This window comes from Lonchura striata, chromosome Z (genome assembly GCF_050655825.1).
Source record: "Lonchura striata isolate lonStrDom1 chromosome Z, ASM5065582v1, whole genome shotgun sequence".
In the NCBI taxonomy this organism is placed as follows: Eukaryota; Metazoa; Chordata; class Aves; order Passeriformes; family Estrildidae; genus Lonchura; species Lonchura striata.
Window position 1 is genome coordinate 10,853,844 of NC_140740.1, and position 22,782 is coordinate 10,876,625.

Genomic DNA, 22,782 nt, shown 5'->3' on the forward strand with positions numbered 1-22,782 from the left:
TGACAGCAAGTTGAGGTTTACATTCTGCTGCCAGAGGAATGGAGAAAAACACATTAGCAATGTCAGTAGTGGCATACCACTTTGCTGCCTTGGACTCCAGTTTGTATGGGAGTTCTATATGTCTGGCACAGCAGCGCTCAGTGGTGGAGTTATTTTATTTAAGCCATGATAGTCTACAGTCAATTTTTATTTTCTGTCAGACTTGGACACAGACTAAATGGGACTGTTGAAACGTGAGTGGGTCTTATGGATGACCCCTTGGCTCTCTAGTTCATGGATTATTTTGTGGATGGGGATCACGGCATCTTGATTTGTTTGATACTGCGCGTGGTGCGCTGTTGAGGTGGCAGTTGGTACTTGTTACTCTCTTACCCTCAGGAGTCTTTCTGCAGATGGGTTTTCTGATAGTCTAGGCAAGGTGTTCAATTACTTAATGTCCTCTGCCTCTACAGCAGCTGTTCCAAAAGCCCACCTGAGTCTCTTTGGATCTTTGTAACAGCTGTTTTGGAGGAAGTCTATGCTTAGAATACACGGGGCTTCTGGGCTGGTTACAATAGGATGTTTCTGCCACACTTTTTAAGTTAAGATTCACCTTAACTTTTAACAGGGTCAATTGCTGTGATCTCCCCATGTAGTAGAATTTAATATTTATGCAATTTTAAGATTTCCCAGCCTAATGCACTTAAGAGTGTGGTATGTTTCGGCGGCCAACCACCTCTGCACTCACTTCCTGCTGTGACGTAGCAGACAGGAAGAAAGACAAAGCAGGCTCAAAACTTTAAAAGGGTATAAAGAAAATTTTATTAACAGTAACTAAAAGCAAAAAGTAGTAAGAATCAAAACAAACCCATCAGAACAATTCTCCTCCCCTCACAACCTTTCCTTTCCCACTGACAATGTAAAGAAACAAAACCTAAAATTTCCAGTCAGTTTACCACCTCTAGAATAGTCTTTCTTCAGTTCACTTACAGAGAGAAGTCCCTCTTGTTAAGGTTATGGAGACTTCTCCACAAGAGGAAAAAAACAGTTCTCTCGTGGCTCTTAATTTCCTCACCAATAACAGCTGCCTGGGGAACCCTGCCATCACAAAGTCCCTCCTGTTTCCCACAAATCTTCCCACAGCTTGTTGATTGGCCATATCGACTTACGGAGTATTATTTTGAAGATGAGCTGTTCAAAGGCAAAAGTTCTCATTATTTATTTCTAAAATCATTGTCATCCCTGGGAACAGAGATCTCCTGGGGGCACAGGACTACTCTCTTTTCTCTATTCAGACTTCTCATGGGATCCCAGCTACTTTAACATTTGCTTACTTTAACATGGAGGCCTTAGATCAATATCAGTTTGAGCCCTTCATCTGAAGGGTTTCACTTTCATCATGAAACACATGGTTTCATGTGTTATAGGAAAAAAGTCCTTTCTCCATAGCTTACAAGAGGATTTCAGCTCTAAAATCAAGGCATCTCTTCATCTCTCGCATCTGGGACTTCTTCCTCACTGACCATGATGTCATGCTGTTCCTCACATGCTTTCATCTTGTCCCTTTCTCTCACTAAAGGGAAGATTGAAGCACTGAAAGAGTTAACACATTGCCTGGGCCCTTCAAATGTTCACCTGACCCGCAGGTGACTTATGGCAGGAACTTACGGCAGGAATAGCAGCTGGGACTGTGTCAAGGTCAGCTTCTTGGTTGGTCTTTGGTTTTCTCAAAGTTCAATTCCAGCCTCTGGGCCACTCTGCCTGGCTGCAGGGCTGCTTCTGGTCTCAGAATGCAAGATGGCAAGATCTTAACAGCTGCAGCTGGCCCTGCTCCAACCAGGGCTCCGCAGCCTCCCCCACATTCCTGCCTGGCAGCTGCTGGGGCCCAGCCCGGCCAGGATGGGGCTTGGAGTCCCCTGGATCTCCAGAGAGGGACCCAGCCCCTCCTGTGGCAGAGCCTGCCCAGCCCAGCTCAGGACAGGACCCGGTGGGCATGGGGCATGTTACCTTCTTGCGGCAGGGAAGGTAAGAGGATGTTCCCAGGTTTCTTCTGCCTTTAACATGTCACTTTCCCAGAGGTGTGTCCAGCTTCCCAGTGTTTCAGCAGACTGGCAGTTACACAAAAGCTTTTATGTCACTTCCCTAAATTTCTCCCATGTCAAAACCATGACACCCCATTACCCTGGCAATGGAAACGGGCTCTGCCCGTGCCACATATCCTGATGGCATTAGGGTACACTGCGCACTAGTATTAACTAACACTTCATATTTTTGTGACTCTGATGTGCCAGGTCATTGGATCTACCCTGTCTAAAAGACCTGGTTTTCTTGTGCCTCTTTCTGGCTAGAGGCAGGGCCGCTGTAGCCTTGGTTATAATTTTCTTCTTGGGCATGCATATTAGAGGTTCTTTCAAGGGTACCTGACAGATGATACCTGGCAGCTTGGTTATGGGAGGCTAAGGCTAATTTCACTTTAGTGGAGCTCTCTCGGTTGGTGTTTCTCTCCTTGAGTTGATGCACCTGTGGTGCCAGGATAGAAGTAGTTCTTTCTTTCTGTCTTCCCATGTTCTTCTTTATGATTGTGCAGGAAGAGCCACAGGTTGGCTTGTGAGGTGTACCCTCTCTTTTTAATTGGCGGACATTGGCTCTGACTTCAGGGCCTGTGATTTGCACTGGTGCCATATGGGAACTGTTCCTCCTCACCTTTTCTCTCACTACTTAATTAATCTCTTCTTTGTGGTCCTTAATCACAGCAGAGATATGAGCCTGCATTGGGCTATTGATTATACTATTGTAATTTCTAAGCTTATTGTCAACAGAACCCACTGTCTCTTGGTTGTTACCAGTGTTAATAGCTGTAATGAAGGTGGTGTTTTGAGATGGCCCTAGATTTGCTAGATTTTACATTTGCCTTATGCACCTGACCTTGTCAGTGTCATTATTGTGCTGTTTATCCCTTCTAAAGAGTGCTTCTAATACTGCCACTTCTCTTAGTTGTTGAATCCCTTCTTCAAAGGTTTTCTAGCACATTCTATGATGGTGCTCCTGCATTCTCTTTTTGAGGACAAACCTCTTTCTTATACTCATTAAAGCTGCTCTTAGGGGGAAAGGGTTCTTGGCTCCCTTATGAATTTCTGATTCATATGTCAGTCTTGGGTCAAGGCTCCTAAATTCTTTGCCTCACCTCCATTTACTTGCATCCTTGTACCCATTAGGTCCCAGACCCAAAGTAACTAGGCTGTATAAGGCTCATGCCCTTGTTGTACAATGTTTTTTGTGCAGATTATGGAGACTTTTATACGTCAGGGACTCAGTTATGATTGCAACCTCTGGCTCCCCTTTGGCTTCTGAGGGCTCTTCTTTCTTATCTTTATTATCTGGGTGCTCTGATTTCATCTTAAACTTTGTTTCTACAGGGGCAATTGCAGCTGCCTGTAACTGCCCTTGTGGTTTAGTTGGAAACCTGGACAGTTGTAACATATGTGGGTTCTACTGGTGCAGTATTAGACTCTCCTTCAAGGCAGGGGGAGAGTTTTTCAGTAGTTAGGGAAATGTACTCCTTCACCATCTGGCATATTTCGTGTATTTCTTTTACTAGAACACCCACCCTGGTTTAGGCAGTAGGGCAGCATCCCTAGTCTCTGGGGCAGTGTCAGGCTCTGTGGCAGCATCCCTCTTCTCTGGGGTAGATTATCAGGGTGGTTATCCAAGTCATTCTTCCCTTTTCTCTGAATGCTAAATATAACAGGCTTAACAGGCATATCAGCAACACTAGCTAATGTATGATATTATTAGCATTTAGAGTAGATTTGAATCCTTCAAAAACTGGTTGGGTAGACCCAAAGAGCTGGTTGAAGTGTTGGGAGAAAATTTCCCCCAGTGTCGTTTGCGCACAGTAGGTACCTTTATTAAAGTAACCCCAAAAACATACAGTTAGTGTGTGATAGTGCTGAATCCATGTGCCTGCCTTCCTGAGAAAGTTAAAAATTCATGAGTTCCTCACCTTACTAACCCATAAAGAAAAGTGGATAATAGCCACAGCAGCCTTAGTTATGGGACCCATGTTTAGATAAGGGCTTGCAAATGGGAGAAGTATAGCCATGACTATGTGCCACCCATGTGCTTACCCTAGCAGGGTAAGCTAGACCACATTATGACATTTAATGAGGTTTCTATATAGAAAACACAAAAATTAGGTTACTCAAGAACTGTTACTGATTTTTTCACAGTTTTTCTCTCTGTCCCCTCAACGTTGGGTATGAGGCAAGTTTGAGCTGCTTTACCTCCACTTAGGCATCCTGATGTCCCCATAAGCATATACCATGACTTCACTTTTCAGCTGACATAAAAGCAAACATTCTCCATCAGTTATTTGCTGGGGGCTGGGAGTATACAACTGTATACAACTGTTCATCTGCCATAGTTCACATGATAGATGGTAGTTTATTAAACCCTAATATTTGGTCATGTGTGTCTTAACCTGGATAGTAGTTTAAACATTTGCTGACAAGATGATCAATGTTTCAAAGTATTGATGAGTTTGTAAGAGGTTCTGAGTTCAGCTAACAGCTTGACTGGACCCTGAGCTGCAGTAGTTTAATTTGTATTATGTTTTAAGCCGATTTTGTTCAAATTGGTACAAAAGACTAGGTGTGTTCTCATAGTGAATTAATTAGGAGGAAGTTTATGCTAAACTGAATAGATTACTCTTATGGTGAAATAAGAATCTACAAGAAAACATGGCCCTTCCTGAGCCAAGCTGATTTGTAAGATATAACATCTCCTGATCACAAATGCTTCATGTATTTAAGTTTGTTTTTATGAAAACAAACTGCCTCAGTTCTTTTTAAAAATGTCTTAATTCCAAAATTTTTTGAAGATTGTCAAGCATAGTATGCCTTCAAATTTTCAGTTGTCTTTTATTGGACTCTCTGTGTCTTTGTGTGCACAAGTCATTATGCTCTAGTTTTGTATATTTATGTGTCCTATTGTAATCACAGAGTTAACTCGATCCTAAAAGCTTTGCTCTAACTCTATCCTAGAGCATGGGAAATTACCCTGGCAGGACTGGCACTGTCTGCCCTCTGCTTTATGTTGTGTGGCTTGTGCAGTCTGTATTGCTGCTAGATAAAATTCCATTTGAGCAGCGTGTTGGGTTTTGTCTCTGCATATTTCTGTCAATGCAGGAAGAACATTCTTCAGTTCTTGGATGCCGAAAGAGATGTCTCAGTGGTCAAAAGTAGCTTCAAGCCCGGAGATGTAATTCATTATGTACTGGACAGACGTCGCACTCTGAACATCTCTCAGAATTTGCACAGCCTTCTCCCTGAAGTTTCCCCAATGAAAAATCGCCGATTTAAAACCTGTGCTGTTGTTGGGAATTCTGGCATCCTGCTAAACAGTGGTTGTGGAAAAGAGATTGACAGCCATGACTTTGTAATAAGGTAAGTTTTATCCGCTATTGAAGATGTAGGCTACTATGTTTCTTGCAGAAAAGCTGGGAGAGATATTTTAATCTGAGGTACATATTAAGGTCATTATCTGAAATTAATCTGAAACGGTATCCACCAGCATGTGATTCCCTAAATTTAAATTCATGCCTATATTATTGATAAGAAGATTATTGTGAAAATAAAACAAGAGAGGGAGGTTTTCATTAATTAATTTTGCTTTTTGCTGTGCTTATTCCAGACAAAATTATTCTTATAGAGGTCTTGGTAGAAGAAATGCAAAATGGTTTCTCTATTAAGAATACTATTTTAGCTTTTGGTCAGCACAGATGGCATTTTGTAAATTACTACATTCTTTCTATTTAGCATGTAGTAAAATTTCAGTGTGCTGTATTGATGTTAAACCAGGATGCCACTGAGGTAGCTGGAAGTCACCCTAATATCTTCCTTTGCATTGGTTTAAGAATCTATTCTTCCAGTTTGGGGGAAAATTATATGTTTCACTATTTATTCATTCTTCGAACACACACAGTAGAGGGCCTATGGATTTCATGTATCATGCCAATGCTGACCTCATTTGACATCTTGGCATTATGTAGACAACACTGAGCAAGAGATGGGTACTTTGGTTTTTGAAGCAGAAGTTTCAATTGATTTGGTTTGAGAAGGGTGAAAGGGCAGAAAACAGGAGGGTTGTGACAGAAAGCAGTATAGAAATATTAGTTATTGAGAGTTACTTGCTTGTTCTTTTTTCACCTTAAAGAATAATGGGGATAATAAATAGTAAAAGGACATGGAAAAGAAAAATAATGGTTTTGCAGTACATAAATAAAAGAAGAATATACACGAGTTTTGTATTTAATTGAAAAGTTATTTTAACAAGTTGCAACTGAAGCAATAACACACTTCTCTTTCATTTTCTTTGTTAGTCTTACTTGTACCACTAGTTATTGAAATTAGCATCCTTACTTACTGCAGAGGAAATCTAAAAGTAATTATCGCAGTTTTAAACCTCACTGAGCCTTTGGCATGCTTTTGTATTCTGTCTGAGACAAAATGGGATTCATTTAACAGGATGTCTTGGTTTTGGACAAATTTAGGAGGAAATGTTCTGAAAAGGTGTTTCCTTTAATGAAGAGTATGTTTTAGCAAGTTTTTTTTTCATGGGTTCCTACAGGTTTGAAAGGGTTTTTATTGGAGAGACTGAAAAAATTGTTTATTTAACAAGCAAGTTGTTTACAGGTATGAAAAGAATGAATAATGTTAAATAATAAAACTGTTTGCTGCTTTGGAGAGTTTCAGAAGTTTTTCTGTAGGTGTGGTTCAGTCTTTTTCCGAGCCAGGAGCTGGCCTCTGGGCCACAGCACAATGTTGGGGGTGAGGGGTGTGCCCAGGCAGTGTTTTGGTGTTTTGGCTTGGAGAAAAGTTGCTTAGTTCTAGAAGATGAAGCTACAGTTCCATGCAAAACTTCTGTTTCAATTAACAAATGAAAAGCTAGCTTAAAAAGCAAAGAAATTATTTAATCTGTTTTTCTCTGGAGAGAAAAAGCCACGAGTTGGGTGAAACCAAGAGTCTTATCTCTGTGTTTTTAAACACTGGTGGCAAAAATCGTTACCGCTTCTCTTTCCTCTTTCTCTATCTCTGGGTTTAGCTTAAAGCTATAGTACCCATTTTTGGGGACAAAGCAGGCAACTGGGGATACAATAACAAAACTCCAGGACACAGGACTACAGAAAACATTAGATGCTAGATTTTCTAAATTAAAATTTGCATAGAGAAGGCAAGGTACACACTTTATTTTAAATCATGTGCTGAATTTCTTTGCAGTCATCCCCATGCTCTTTCACACATTTTAACCAGCCAGGAAACTAGGTGATTTTATCTGATAGGAGGTTTTAACTAATTCAACTACACAGAGGAAGGATAATATTCTAAAGACTTGGTGGAGCTTCATAGGATCAGTAGGCAGTTACTTTTGCTAATCAGGTCTTTAAACTGGAGAGGTAATGTGGATGTTCTGTGCAGATGGTGAAGAAATGGAACAGGTTGTCCAGAGAAGCTGTGCATATCCCATCCCTGGAAGTGTTCAGGGCCAGGTTGTATAGGGCTTTGAGCAACCTGGTCTAGTGAAAGGTCTCCCTGACCATGGTGGGGGATTTAGAACTAGATAATCTTTAAGGCCCTCTTTCAATGTACACCATTCTGTGATTCCATTAAACATCTCTCATATGGTGTATGACAATTGAAGTGATCTGTATAACAACTAGGGTGTCTGACAATATTCTGATTAATACATGCTTGGCCCTCCTGCCTATAAGGGCAGTGTTTTTTTGTTTGGTTTTTTTTTTAATTTACAAATGAAAGTTAAGATGTTTTAGAATTTACATACTATAATTTAAACTATATAATATTTATTTATTTAAGTCTTGATGCATATATAGTTATATAGCATCTGTTTAAATAGCAAGGAATTTGTTTATAATTGAAGTTAAAGAAAGAACAAATTATTCATCAGAGTTGGTTTCCTGCATTACTCATCTTCCATTTAAAAAAATTGTACATCTCTTGATATGTAGTCACATGGTGTAATTATGAAGTTCTGGAGTGCTTCATAAGACTTTACCTGTTTTGCTGTTAGGATTCTGGTATTAAAATGTACCATGACACTCTGTTTATCTTTTCACTTTTATTTTTAGAAGTAAAATGTCCTCACTTATGTGCCACCTGATGGTATTTTTGAAAGGAGTTTCTGAATATATCCAAGTATATAGGCTGGTGAAGGACAGTTCTGTAGAGTCTTTTGATACAAAGTGCTTTATGCCTATGTGCTGTGACAAGTATGTCATACTATTCTGGTTAAATATATTCCCTTGATTTTGATTGTATTTTATGTGAGGGGGTTTGGGGGAGAGGGGAAGGGGGGGAAATCTGAAGGAAAATTTTTTTCTCTGAGAGCTGTTTCTTAGAGGAGCAGCTCTTAAGCTAGAGTTAACACCAACAATACCATTAATTTAATGATCAAACTGACAGTGAATGTCTGTGATAATGAAGAGGTCACAACAGATATCCAGCAATATTTGCAGTACTGATTAACTCAAGATCCTATAAGGGTAGTGAAGATGTTAAAATTAATGGGCAAAATGCAGAAGTTTCACAAGATTAGTGAAGTCGTGCTTATTTTGGCAGTAGAAAATGTAGTCTAATTAAAATGGGAAGCAAGGAGAGTCTTTGATTTTTGTTTGGGAACTGTGATGACTATGAACTATTTTCTGATTCCCATATATAACTTTCCTTTTTACCTCTCATGCTTTTATACCCCATTAGGAGCTATTGATTTGTGTGCCCCTACTACTCTCTTCTAGTGACGAGCCTCAGTGTGCTGCACTTTGGTCTATACCCAGAGAGAATCTGAAGCATTCCAAAATATCTGATTAGATGAATAAGTACATCTTGTTTCCACGTTGTCTGCACTTTGTCACGCTGCAATTACCAAGCCATGGCTGAGTTATCTGTTGCATCTTATAGAGAGGATGAACTTGTTATAAGTGGTATATTTTGAAATGCAGTGGTTATGTAGGAGTTTCTGAGAAATGCTGCTGTATTTTGGGCAAGTGTTAAAATAATAATGCTAAGTATTGCCAAGTAATAACTTGGAATTACTTCTAGAAGCAGTATGTACCAAACAGTTCAGCTTTGGGTTCAGAATGTGAACAATATAAAAAATCAGAGTAAGTAGTTATATATTTTTTATTTTTTAAATAATTTATTTGACATTTGTGATGAGACCTATGCAAAAGCAGAGGCCAAGTTCAGTTTTGGAATAATTTGGTTAAAACCAACCAGTCAAACAAACCCTAGCAAACATATTGTGTCTTTTTCTTGTGGTGACCCCAATTCTGGAAAAATCCCTTTCATTTCAGTTGGAAAATATGGAGAAGAGGCCTGTTGAGTGGAGCTTTTTCAGTAAATTAGGGCTGCTCTGAGAAGGAACAGCCATGAGAAGGTATTAGTTGCTCTTTTCTTTGTATTGAAGTGCCTAGTTTATATGTTACAACTCTTCCCACTGGAGTTTTTTCTGGTGACTCTGCCAGCATTTAGGAACCAAGTGGATGTTTTTGCTGTGACTGGTGATAAAATTTTTCTGGGCAAATGCAGCTCTATTTTTCCAGCATACTTTGACTTTTGTTTTTCAACTTGACCACCCATGTGGTTAGTGAAGGTGACATGAAAAAGCTTATTGTCTTTTTTTATTTTTTTTTCACCTTTTGAGAGGAAAGAATACATCCTTTAACAGATGTCTTGTTTTGCCCTGTACATAGGTGAGGATAATCTGATTTTATTTTCTTTCTAGCATATTAATTTTTTTGGGCAATATGTGAATATTTCTGTGATATGCAGAGGCAAGCATCGTATGTGGTACGAGCAGAAGACAGCAGATATGGTCAGGCAGAAGAAAAGGACAGACCTAATCATGCTGTGGAGGTGTGATACCTTATTTCAGGAGAGCAATTTAAATTGTGTGTTGTTCTTTCAGGCACTAGGAAAAAAACATTATAAGTTTGTCAGAATAAAGGTATTTGGAATATTAATTTGCCTTTATTCTTGGTTTTTGTTATTCATATCAGCTTTTCTCTTCAAATTTTTTTTAGTACACCTTGTTTGGACCATGGCCATCATGGCAAGTCGAGCTAAATCCTTGGAGCCAGGAGATCTGTTGAAAGCAAAGTTGCCAATTTAACACACATATTTTAAAGCATGAGTCTTCCTATAAAAATAACATCTGAATGCATAATATCTGACTCATTAGACCCTTTTCAGAACTCAAATGTGGCAGCTCTATTTTTGTCTTCTGTTTCTTCCTTAAACTTGTCACACTACATTGAAACATTAAATGAAAGCAGAGGAAAGCCATAATCTTCCAATGTTCTTGCTCGGGGATTTGAGTGTCTGAGAAGAGGGGAGCTCTGGTGGAGTTGTTCCAGTCAGCCAGGTGCGATTGGTCTCTACGGAGAAGGATTGACTCATGTAGTCACATTTTAGGATTGTTTCTTCTTTTTTTTTTTTTTTTTGTTTTTGTTTTTTTAAGAAGTTAGTCCTTAAGCAGGTGATTTAGGTGGCTATTTAAGGACAGAAGTCTAGAATGTTCAAGAAATACCAGTAGAAAGTGACTTCTCTATACCTATATACAAATGATCATGGGTTCTAAAGAGGCTGCTTGAATAAATACATATCCTATAAGCATCCAAATGTAGAGCAGATAGGATTAGTCTTAATCTTCCGTGGACTTCTTTTAACTGTCCTGAGAAAAAAGGATACTGTTTTTAAGTTACTCTGAACCCTGTTGTTGATAATACAGAGTCTTTGATATATTAGTTTCCTAAATGGTTGGAAACTCAGGAACACTATGCTTTTTTTTCCCTGTTGACTGTTTTAAGAGGTGAAAAGGTTCAGAAGAGTCTTAATCTAAATAACTAACATTTTAGCTGTTATCCGTTTTGGAAAGTTCAAACTACTGCAGTTTTCTACATTCCATTCTAACAGCCCCAAAGTGCTTATCCAAAATAATGGAAATCATATTTTTTCTGAATTTATTGGAAGGGGAATAATTTTTTAACCCTTTCTGTCCTGATAATGTTGCAATTTGTTTTTATTTTTTCTGTATCAGACTTATAACAATTATGTGGGTCTTCCTAATTACCCAACAGAATATGCTTTATAGATAGTAATGTGTGATGGTATTTTCACATAAAAGGGCTAAGGCAGAGGTGTTCAGGATACTGCTAAGTTCCATTTCTTAGTTTTTCATGCAGTAAAATAGAATTTTTAATATTTCACTGCTGTAGTTTTTGTGGGATTTTTTAAAATAATTTTTTTAAAATATGCAGAAAACTTTCAGTGATAGAAATTCATTGCTTTGTTTTCTTGTCAAAGGAATAGTACTGGGAAGAACAGCAAAACTAATACATGTGTAATTTTGCAGCAGGACACACAATAAAGATGTAGATAATGTGTTTTGCAGCTCTTTCTAAAATGCCATTTAGACTTCTTCTGACACTCCACTGTGCTGTGTCAGTTGATAACTTGGATTTCAGTCACTGCTGTTCAGGGAGATGCTGGGAAGAAAGAATTTGTCAATTACCAATATAAGTTCTAATCTGGACAACTGGAATTAATGAAGTGGTTTAGCAGGTGATGTAATAAAAACCATCTTCATACTGAAGTCATAGATCTAGTATTTTTGTGAACTTCTGTTATGAAAGGATATATCAAGTCAATATTTTACATGGCATATACTAAAACCCCCTCATGATTGTTGTATATTAATACAATCTGCAGTGCTGTACCTGAGCCTCTCACCTTGCAGTTCTCATGAAAATCCTCTGTCGTACTATGGATAAGAACTGAGATGAAGTGCATATATTAGGGGATTCACTGTTACTTCCGATTCCTATGGTTAATTTGAAGCAATTTTAATTCTTTTCAGTAGCCGAAGAAGTATGCAGAACATCATGTGAGAATCCATGCACTTTACTAATAATTGCATTTGTTGGAGGAAATAGGAAGTTTGTGTTTGTTTGTTTGTTTTTTTTTTTTTTTTTGTAAATTCCTCTTTTTTGGGCGTATGTGCAAGTTACCACAGCACTGCTGCACACCTTTATTTGGAGAACTGGGTGAGAATATGTGCTATATGCACACAAGCATTAGGGCAGTGTGCTTCTTGCACATAGATTGAGTGTAGCCCAGCTGTGAGGTTCTCTTCAGTTGTGAACTCTTTTTTTCCTCTCCTGCTTTTTAAGCCTTTAAGCCTTCCTCAAGCCTTTAATTTTTCTTTCATGTCCAATTATTTCCTAAATATGGCATGAACCACTGAACTCAAGATTACTATTTTGATTCTTGCAAGAATTTGGATATGAATCTGGATACAAAACCTTGCAGGCTACTCAGGAAGGAGTGCATGTTATTGACACTAATCTAGTGTAATGCCTTATGTTTCAGAAAGGTTTGATATATCTGCCAGTAACAATCTGATTTTCATTTTTTGTCTTCTCAGAAAGTATTTGTTTATTACTGTGCAACTGATATTTTTGGCTTTGGTCTACAAAGAGAAGATAATAATGAAACAAAGCATCAGTATAAAGCACTTCTTTCCCATAGCTTTATAGTGTTTTAAAGTACTTATTTAAATTTGTAATCCTCAAGTGCACCCATTATTAGGGGATTAAGAAATGTACAGATTCATGGCCATTTCTTGCATTATTCTACTGTAGATAAAGTATTGTTTTAGTTCTCAATGTCAGATAAAATTGAAATAATAGCCATTTTACTCAAGGAAATTTTTAATGGCTTTTATTTAAAGTTAACTTGAAATATGGCCTATGAATACTGTGTGCTGGACCTTTGTATTCATATAAGTTATCTGTATACTTATTAATAATAAAGCAAGTTGAACTGAATCTCTGAAGAATAACTGACTTCTCATTTGAGCGTATTTTTTATGATTTTGATTGCATTACTTTCTTTGTTAAGTTCTGCTTTCTAAAAGACTATGTATGTTATGGATGTTTGGGCCACAAAGATGGCATAGCAAACCCAGAGATGATCACCAGTTTGATGGAAGTGTGGTATAGGAGCACCTACTCCGTTCTTCAATTTTTTCTCATGGCATACAACTCCAGCCATCAGCAGTTTTTTTCCCCACATTTTTTTTTCTTAACATATCCTGCTGTAACTAATACATGCAGCAGGTGTTCGTAAAAGAATCAGACTTTCAATTACTGAGACTTTTTGGTCTGCGTGTCTTATTATCTCAGTTGTTTTATGCGTGCTCAAATACTGCATGATATTACAGACATTATCTGATTTTTGCCTTTTATCCCAGAGCTCTTTTAGTGATAACAGTGCAGTGCATTTTTCAGTTTAAAATCTTCTGTTACAACACTGAAACCTCATGCATGGGAACCCCTGTATTTTTACTGGGAATATGTTACAGGTATATTTGCCTTTTAGTATTATGGTTGTGCATAGTGTTTGTGTAAGCTTAGAAATTTCCTAAATATTATCATTGATGCTTAATACTAAGTTTAGAGTAACCAGCCTGTTGAAATAGCTGTGCAGAGGTTTTGTCTGTGGTGTGGTCTGATGTCATGGGAAGAACAGGCACTGCAACATTAATTGCAGGTACCATGGATAGTATTGCCTACGATACTAGCAATCATATGAATTATGAGTGTTTCCCATACACTTAGGTATTTTTCTAACCGCCCTCTCTAAAATATGTCAATTTTTGTCTCATTAGACCATTTTCTAAATAGTTCTGCCATAGTTAGTGCTTAGAAGAGGTACAGGAAGAAATAACTAATTATTTTCTGGTTTTGTACAAGGGAAGGAAGTAGTAGTTAGAGCTTCTGATTAAATGTTTTTATACTGAAAAAAATACCCATGAGATTCTTTGTTTTAAACAATACACTGAAACTCATTTTTTATGGGAAAAAATACCAAAGGAACCCATGAAAACCATTATCTTAGACAATTATTTTTGCTGGGAGAATGCTCATTCCATCTTTTTGTCTGGAAACAGTCAATAGCTTGCTCAGGGGAAGGAGATCCAAGACATTTACAAATTTACAAAATCACATTTTTATAATGTGATATATTATCAATACTGAAATTCTTAGCTATTTGCTTAATTAAGTCAGTCTTCAGTGCTCAGTGTGTCTCTTCATTACTGTTCTTTTATTCTCAGTAACAGTGGCATAGCAAGTTTGATTTGCTCAGCTTTCATGTAGCCTACTTGCTTGCATGCTAATGTGAAGACAACACTGAGGTCGTTTTTAGAATGAATGGAAAATGATGGTATGTTGCAAGAAGTTTGTCCATATGCATTCATATGTTACAAGGTACTTATAATGTGGCATGTGAGAAAGAAGAATTTCAGTAAATTACAATCTTCTATATATTGTTCCTTAAAAACTTCAAGAAAAGTATAATTTTATTTATGGTGAATAAATGCCTAGGCATGTAATGCTTTTTGGTGCAGAAACACCCTCACTACCTCCTCTCTGTTGTGATTATATTTGGCATTCTCTGCCTTATGGCAAATTAGCTAGAATTAAAAAATACAACAAGGGAAGCATATTGCTTTGATTATTTAAAAGTTGTTCAGTTAATAGGCTTCTTCATGTCACTTAAAAGAAAATTAGTATATCTGTGTTTGCCTCTGAATGTGAAGTTTTCTTGAAAGAATCATGAGAATTGGTGGCAGGTCATTGACATCTTCTAACAAAATAAACTTAACAATTCCAACAGCAGTATGAAACTGTGGTATAGCATAAAGATGTGTTAGAGGTTAATGTAAAAGTTCCAGAACAGGTAAAAGCTATATACATACACTCAGGTCTATATACAAATACACAATAGCCAGTTTTATTAGCCATGAAACGTATAAGAAATATAGGGATAAACTTTTTAGCTCAGCCTGTTGCACCACAACAAGGTGCAATAATTTTAAAGTGAAGGAAGGTAGATTCAGAGTAGTTACAAGCAAGACATTTTACAATAAGTGTGGTAAAGTATTGCAATCATTGTTACTGAGTGTGCTTGGATTGCTCATTATTTTCTGAAGTTTTGCTTGAAAAATCTGAATATGAGATAAGTTACAAATTGATATTGCTTACACTGTATACCTTTTTAAATTACAGATTTGAGTTACTGATGTAGCAGTAATGGCATACAATGTATGCATATGGCAGCTTTTTAAACGTGGTGATGTTGGTACATACATGATCTGTTTCTCAAAGTTGGACTCAGAGGGAGCAGGATTTGCAATGGCAAAATCTGTCTTACATTTTTCATTAATAGCTTTCATCACATGACTACTAAAACAAACTCACTATACAAATCCCTCATTATGTTGTGGAATCTGCCCTTAAAGGAGTTATTTTCAAAAGCAGCAGTAATTCAGACAGTTTGATTGGTTGGTTTTAGGTATTTGGTTTGATTTTTTTTTATCACATTTATTTTTAGATTTAAAAAAAACCTTTTAATAATGGCAGGTTGTAAGTTCATGCATTAAGGTTTTCACAAGAAATTAAAAAAGCTAGTGGGAGTTTTTCTTGTGCCCTAACTACCATTTTCTAGAAGATACTTGTAGCAGCCTGAAATGCATGCAGAGAGTTTGTAGAATAGATGCATAAAGACAATGAAGAATGTAGATCTATTTCCTTAGCTTACATCTGCCCACAAGTTATCAGAAATTTGGACTTCATTATCTCCTAGGAATATATTTGCTTTATAGTCTTCAGAATGTCTTTCTGAAGAAGCTAGGACCACTTCTTAACCTGATAATTACATAATGAAAATTATTTTCTGGGTAATTAGTATTATCAGACTGGACTCAGTCATCAGTTGATGTTAAGTAATGCTGACTTATTTTTATGTCATTGGACATCTGGCATTAGAAGAAACTAATGGATAAAAAATTGCAGAATTAATGGAATACTTTGTTTATATTAGGAGTTTGATAATGTGCAAATGTTTTGGAGGAGCCTGTTCCAACATTGCTTCTTGCCATCCTTTGCTCAAACAGAGCAGTCTGTTTATTATGAAAATAATGTTCTGTTAGGGTGTGGTTTTGGGGCATACCAGCTACAGGCTAATTCATTGAGGATATTGTGGAAAAGATTTGTTTCTGTCACATTATACTGGTCACTGAAGTCAGATTTCTGAATTTTGTCATCTGCCCTCAATGCATATGTGGGATTACGTATGTATGTATTTATGTAATTGAAGTAAAAATCTGCTGAACAATGGCATAATGAGAACTTTTCAACCCTAGGAAAAAGGCACAAAGCTACCGCAAAATTAAAGGTTTGAAAATGGGATATGAACAAAAAACTGAAAATTTAATACTTTTTTCCAAAAATTGCAGTTCTAAGTCAAATAAAATACTAAATTTCTAAACATCTTACCACTGCAGTGCTAATACCAAAAATGAACATACTAAAAACTCATTTAAAGATGGGGTAAAGGTAATTTGTAAATAATATTTAAATATTGTGTTGTAAGTAAAGTAAAATAAAAATGCATGGACTTAATTATATAAAATATGCCTTATTTTGGTAGCATGGCTTTCTTTGTGTGAGAGCTGTTGGCAACATGATGATAAACAAATAATGAAAGGTAATAGGTTTAAGAAAGCATATTATTCACAAGTGCTGCTTTAGATGTTGATGTAGTCTAGAGCATAATGATATGGTTTCCAAATGATTCCAAAGAGGGGTATTTTTTTGTCACAGCATTCTGTACACTTAATATTTTTAAAAATTTGTCTGATCCTTGTCCAATCTGAGTAAAATACTGTGTATTATCATACCTTTTATACTGGTATTTTTTTCTCACATTAATTTGAATTGTGCTTGTATGTTCCTTTTTTAGCTTTGTAAAAAAAAAAGCTTTTAGCTTTTCTTTTAGCTTTCCCTTAATGCACACATTTTTCTGAGTTAATGTTTCATATTTGTTTTCATTTTTCCATTAATTTCTTCCTCTTCAGGTGCAATCTAGCTCCTGTGGTGGAGTATGCTGCCGATGTGGGAACTAAATCTGATTTTATTACCATGAACCCATCAGTTGTACAAAGAGCATTTGGAGGCTTTCGGAATGAGAGTGACAGAGAAAAATTTGTGCATAGACTATCCATGCTGAATGACAGTGTCCTTTGGATCCCAGCTTTCATGGTCAAAGGTGGAGAGAAGCATGTGGAGTGGGTTAATGCATTAATCCTTAAGAATAAATTGAAAGTGCGAACCGCCTATCCATCACTGAGACTTATTCATGCTGTCAGAGGGTAAGTGTATGGAAAAGACTGATCTGTCCTCAGCACAATGAAAGCATAACTAGAATTCCTAGCAGGTAGGAAAAAAAAGATGCATGTCCAAAGGAGCACGGTATTTCCCATATTGATGTAATGGATTGCATTTGTGACAGGTTTGTTTGGTAATAAATGCTGGCCACTCATTTAGCCAGCTCTGCTGCAAACAATTGAAATGCATTTGCACAATAACTTTTCCAATTGCACTTCTTTGTAACAAAATGTATCATCATTTTGTGATAAGCTAATCTTAAAAATAGTCTGAATTCAGTGTACAATGAAAGTTCTGCATGTCTTCTTTGGGAAACAATTGTGAAGATAAAAAATACAATCTAAATAGCATCGGGGTAAGGAAGCAATGCTGTAAATTATGAAGCCTGGCAGATATGAAAGTACTGAGCTCCTTCATAAAATATCTAGGATTTGGAGCAATCTTTCTCATTTTGAATTTAGCCAGATGCCTGGGCAATTGAAGAACATTGATCAGAATCACTGAAAATGTTTATGAAACCACTTACTAGAAAAAAGATGTATCCATGCTTTAAGCAGATGTTTTTCTTTTTAACCCCATAATTAAACAAAAATGTCAGATGAAGTCTACAATGTCTTTGTAACTACTGTATATAGGTCTATGCCTGAAAATGTATAGGTCTATGCCTGAAAATCATTCAAAAGATGATGGTGATGCAATGTGTTTGTACATCAAATTATGATAGTATGGTAATATTCAGCTTGAGTTCCTTGCTGTTTGTGGCGTTTAGGAAGATGCCTTAAAGTATTGCTACTGGCTTGTACAACAGTTACTGATTATGTAGCTGTTCTTATTGTTACAGCTGCAGAGATGAGTTTAGAAGGGATGTTTGAACCATTACCCCAATGTAGTATGAGAATAAATCTTAGGCATAAATTATTCTTCAGGATATTTTGCTATGTGTCATCGATTAGACTTTAAAACCTTTACTACTTGACTAACTCAGTTTTGTTAAACATTTAGACTTTAGCAGTTTATGGGCCATGAGTGTATTGAATTTTAAGTATTCAAAATGTCTGTCATACATAGTTGTGGTTGTTTTTATGTGTATATAAACCTGTCTGAAATTGCTTCCAGTTTAAAAAACAACAGTTTTAATTTTCATCTGCTAAATCTGGGTAAAACTATCAAATGTGAATGGTAATTCAGAATGTGCAGTTTTTAACTGGCCAATTTGAAGGTCCTTTAGGGGGATTTGTCTTAAGAAATGTATTAGTACATACATTGTCTCTGTGAATGAGGCAAAAAAAGCTCTGCCATCTGAATTGTTGAAAATTTGGATCAAGTGTATTTTAGGTTATACCTAGCAGTGTTATCTGATATGACTGCATAGATTTATGCAATTGTTGAATCTGCGGTTTAAGCTCCACAGTAAATTTAAATTGATGTCAAGAGCTTTTTGATTTAATGAACCTAAAATTGTATTAAAATATGGAGACAAAATGAATTTTTGGCAAAATAGTTTCATACCTAATTATCAATAAGGTTTATGATTCCAACCTCACATGTAAAATACAAACAGAGAAGATTTATGCTGAAGGGTGCAGGCTCAAGGTTTGAAAATTATTGTCCGTATGCCTCTTAATATGCATCAAACTGTCAAATTTCTCCTTCATTAACCTTTAAAGCATATAGTGTTAGGCACTTTCTAAGGGCAGAGCATAATTTTTTTTAGACTTCTGATCTAGTGAGGCCAGATTCTTAATTTCTAATGCAGTATAAAATTATATCAGAGTTTTATCTAGTAACTGATCAGTTTGGCTACAATCACAGCACTGCACTGAAATTCTTAATCCTGTTCTTCTTTCTCTTTTAATGAAAGAAACTTTCTGAGCTTCATAGTATTCCGGAGTCGCTATTGATCAGATAGTCTCTATTGATGAGTTGACTGCATTCTAGGATAATTTTTAAAACATTTTTTCTGTCCATTATGCACTTTTTGGGTTAAAAAGAAGGTAATGTGGTCTTGGAAAAAGAAACTACTGTTTTTCTGATTTCATGCTTTATTATGCTGCTGTGAGTGGTGGATGCTCCTTTAGAATCTCAGAAGGATTTTAGGTTTTAAAACCAGATTATATACATGCAAAGTCCAGCATGCTAACTACTTTTTAAATGAGTAGTATCATAAATGGCCATTGTATTCAGATTTTTTTCTTCAGTAGATTTATTTCGTTACCCATGATCACTTTTTTCTATTTTTCTTTTTCACTTCTTGATCAGTAAGTTTTGAATACTAGATTTTGAGAGCAATTTGAGAGACATTGCATGATTTTTTTCCCAAAGTGTCTCTAAAAGCTAATAATATATGGAACTTTTAATATCACTGTGCACATATTGACAAAATAAATGAGGCAGTCAGTATTTGAGTTCAAAATGGAGCTAAGATCTTTAAATGAACATCTTAACTGATTCAAAACATCTACTTGTTCTCTAATGTCACTCCCAAGAAGTTTAATTATAAAGTAATTACACTGAACAAATCACATAATTTCTTATTATTGACTTCAATTACTAATTTCAGAAACTTTATTAAGAAGGCTGAGATTTAATGCTGAACTATTTCATTAGAATTATTTGTAGTAATACTTTCCAAATGAAATTGTACTCTCTGTGTCTGCATAGAGGCTTGTCTCAGCAGCAGAGCTGTCATTGGATATGGATTAAACAGTAGGCAAACAGGAGCTGAGCCTGCTGGGGTTAGAGTCCAGATCATACTTCTACTGGTGGCAGACAACCAAACTCAAAAGTAGGATCAGCAGGACAATCTGCTATGGATCCCACCTCATGGATCCATGGAGGAATTAGAGAGGATTCTGAGACTGAACATGTAGTTGGTATATTAAGCAGAGGTCAGTTTACTCCCAGAGCCTTGCACAGCTCTTTTTTTTTTTTTTTTTTTTTTTTTTGTGCTTTTGCTGGTGAGTATTTGAAGACCTCTGTTGAAGGGCCTGAACACCACCACCTCCTTGCCCTGACATGCAATACAGATCCAAAATACACTAGTTTTCTGTGAAGTTTTTTCTTGTATTTCCTCTCTTAAATCCAAAAAGCAAAGTTCTCACGCTCATCTTAATGTGTAAGAATGTTTTCTTGGCTGCTCTTCCAACTGGAGCCAGTAGGAAACTGGGTATTTTGAACTATTAGTCACATTAGATTCCTTCCCATCTTCTGTGTATGGAACAGTTGTGTGGACATCCTGTGGGATTTGCCTGTGCTCTGTTTATTTCCTCTGTGATCCTGCCTGTGACAGAGCACTATTATCCTGCATTAAACATGGCAGAACTCCTAGTGAAATCTCTGTATTTTGTCTATGTAAGAAGTATGCTGTAGCTATTTATTGTCACTTCTCAGTGCAGGGTCTCTTTTTCTTTATTAGTCAAAGCAAACAGCTATTCTTTGGATGTAGTGACCCTTTGTGTAACTTTACCACATCTTCAGAGTTCTTTACTCTGGGAATTACAGAGAAAATACTTTCAGAAACTGAAACATGCCGAAATCAAGTAGTTTTCTAGCAGCTCTGTACCAAGAAACAACTACTGTGAGTAATCTATATGGCCAACACTTCTGCTTATTTTCTTCCTACTAACAGTCTTACCTTTTTAGTTAACTGCTAAAATATATTTATTAAGAAAAGATGTTTTGGAACACATGGATGAATAAATCATCTGAGAAAAAAAAAATTATCATTACGTCAAAACCAGAATTCTAAAAATAAAATGACTGTGTCTTTTGCATCATGTATATAAATATTCAAAATACTAGGGGAAAAACATCACACTAGCTACTTTTCAGTGGAGTACAATTCTGGTTTTTATAGATGTGGATGTTAAAAATAAGAGTTTTACATTAAAGTACCCTTGTGCCCTTGCCTAAGGTATCTTGGAACTGGCTTTGTTAAAGTTATACAAACAAATGGGAAACCACTTAGTTTGGATTTTAAGAACCTAATCTATTGTGTAAAGTTGTTAGTCTAATCCCAGTATCCTGTCCTGCGCAGGGAACAGGAAGTGATGTTCCTGTTCTTGAAGTGGCGACATTCCAGGGTTGACTTTTCAGTCTAGCAGCTGCTTTCCAGAGTAGCAACACCCTTGCATCTCTTATGGATATGCCCTGATCTGGTTTAAAGTTTCACAGGATGAGCTTTTATTTCCTTTGCACAAGTTCTTCTGTTTTATCACATTTCTGAAAGATTTAGCAAGGTCTGTCAAGAGATATCTTACTTTTTAAGAGTTCTCATTGGGGGTAGGCACAGTTGAAGTAGAGGAGATGAAGTATAACTGACAGAGCATTAAATTTCTTTTTTCTATTTTTCACTCCCTGGTCCATTCTGCCAGGTAAACCAACATAAGTTTATAATGATAATAGGGATATTTCTATAAATTTTTAAAAATTCTTATTTACCTTTTGACAATACAGTTCTGTAAGTCTTTGTTTTGGAGAACAGTTTCATCTGTTACTGAGGCAACTGCTTTGTTCCTTATCAGCAATGTTTATATACCTAACACTTATAAAACTTACTCTTGGCAGATTGAATTTCAGGTTTCAACTAGTGGAGAGCAACAGAATTAGTCATAAGAAAGAAGAGGAATGAAATTTTCCATTTCCAACTTTTGTTGTTCAGGTTGAGCAATAGCACTCTTAACTAATGCTAATGACTCCTGGGAGCTAAGCAGGGAGTAACACATTGTTTATTCATACATACTGTGTTTCTGAAAACCATAAAAATGTGTTATAACTCCCATTTGATCATTTCATACTCCTCTTAAAAAAAACCTATAGCTGTGCAATGGAGAAGCAAACTAGAAACATTTTTTTGTAGTCTATTTTTGATGAACCAGTAACAGGACTGGAATCCACAGAGAGTGACGTTGGCCATATAGTATTAATAGAATTGAGAATAGCTTCTCTTGGGATTTTCTTTGACACATGAGATTAATTATCTGTTGATTCTAGCTAGAATATGCATGCATGAGAAAATTCTTAGGTTTCCTTCCTTTTTTTTAAAGTGGTGTTTCCAAGATAAGACAATAATAAAAATTCTGCTTCTTTTAATTTTGATTGTAATGCCTTCCAAGAGTTTTTAAAGATACATACATTTAATTTTAATCTTACTGATTTTTTGTGATGAGGAGAGGTTGTATTAAGCATCCAGCCAGTAACAGATTTCTTCAAATGCTTAGTTAACTACTGAGGTGATGTGGAAATAAGCAAAAAAGCTGTATCTATATGTGCTATATGGTTTGGCCTTTTGCTTTTGTCAATTCAAGTCATTGGGTTCTTAACATGAATAGTGCTTCAGTGAAATAATACACTGGCACGAACATAAACAGTGGTGTTAGTACAGGAAGGAGCAGTTTGGCTTAGTGTCTTCTGTAGCCTCGCTTTTTAATACTCAAGTTCCTTCAAGAATGTTTAAATGGATTAGTTTGAATCTCTGAATTCTTGATGGTATACAG

At 36.4% G+C, this 22,782-nt stretch overlaps 1 protein-coding gene across 6 annotated transcripts in view; it reads left to right on the forward strand.

Moving 5' to 3' along the window:
• The window catches only part of ST8SIA4 (ST8 alpha-N-acetyl-neuraminide alpha-2,8-sialyltransferase 4), a 58,036-nt gene that overhangs the window by 15,692 nt on the left and 19,562 nt on the right, over window positions 1-22,782 (forward strand). For all 6 annotated transcript variants that reach the window (XR_014951441.1, XR_014951442.1, XR_014951443.1 and 3 more), the window contains 2 exons: window positions 5,166-5,423; window positions 16,978-17,271. Coding sequence is in view for 3 of the 6 variants with exons in the window: in XM_021543994.3 (XP_021399669.1) it covers window positions 5,166-5,423; window positions 16,978-17,271 (552 nt within the window). In the remaining 3 variants the exon portion in view is untranslated. The remainder of the gene's footprint in view (window positions 1-5,165; window positions 5,424-16,977; window positions 17,272-22,782) is intronic.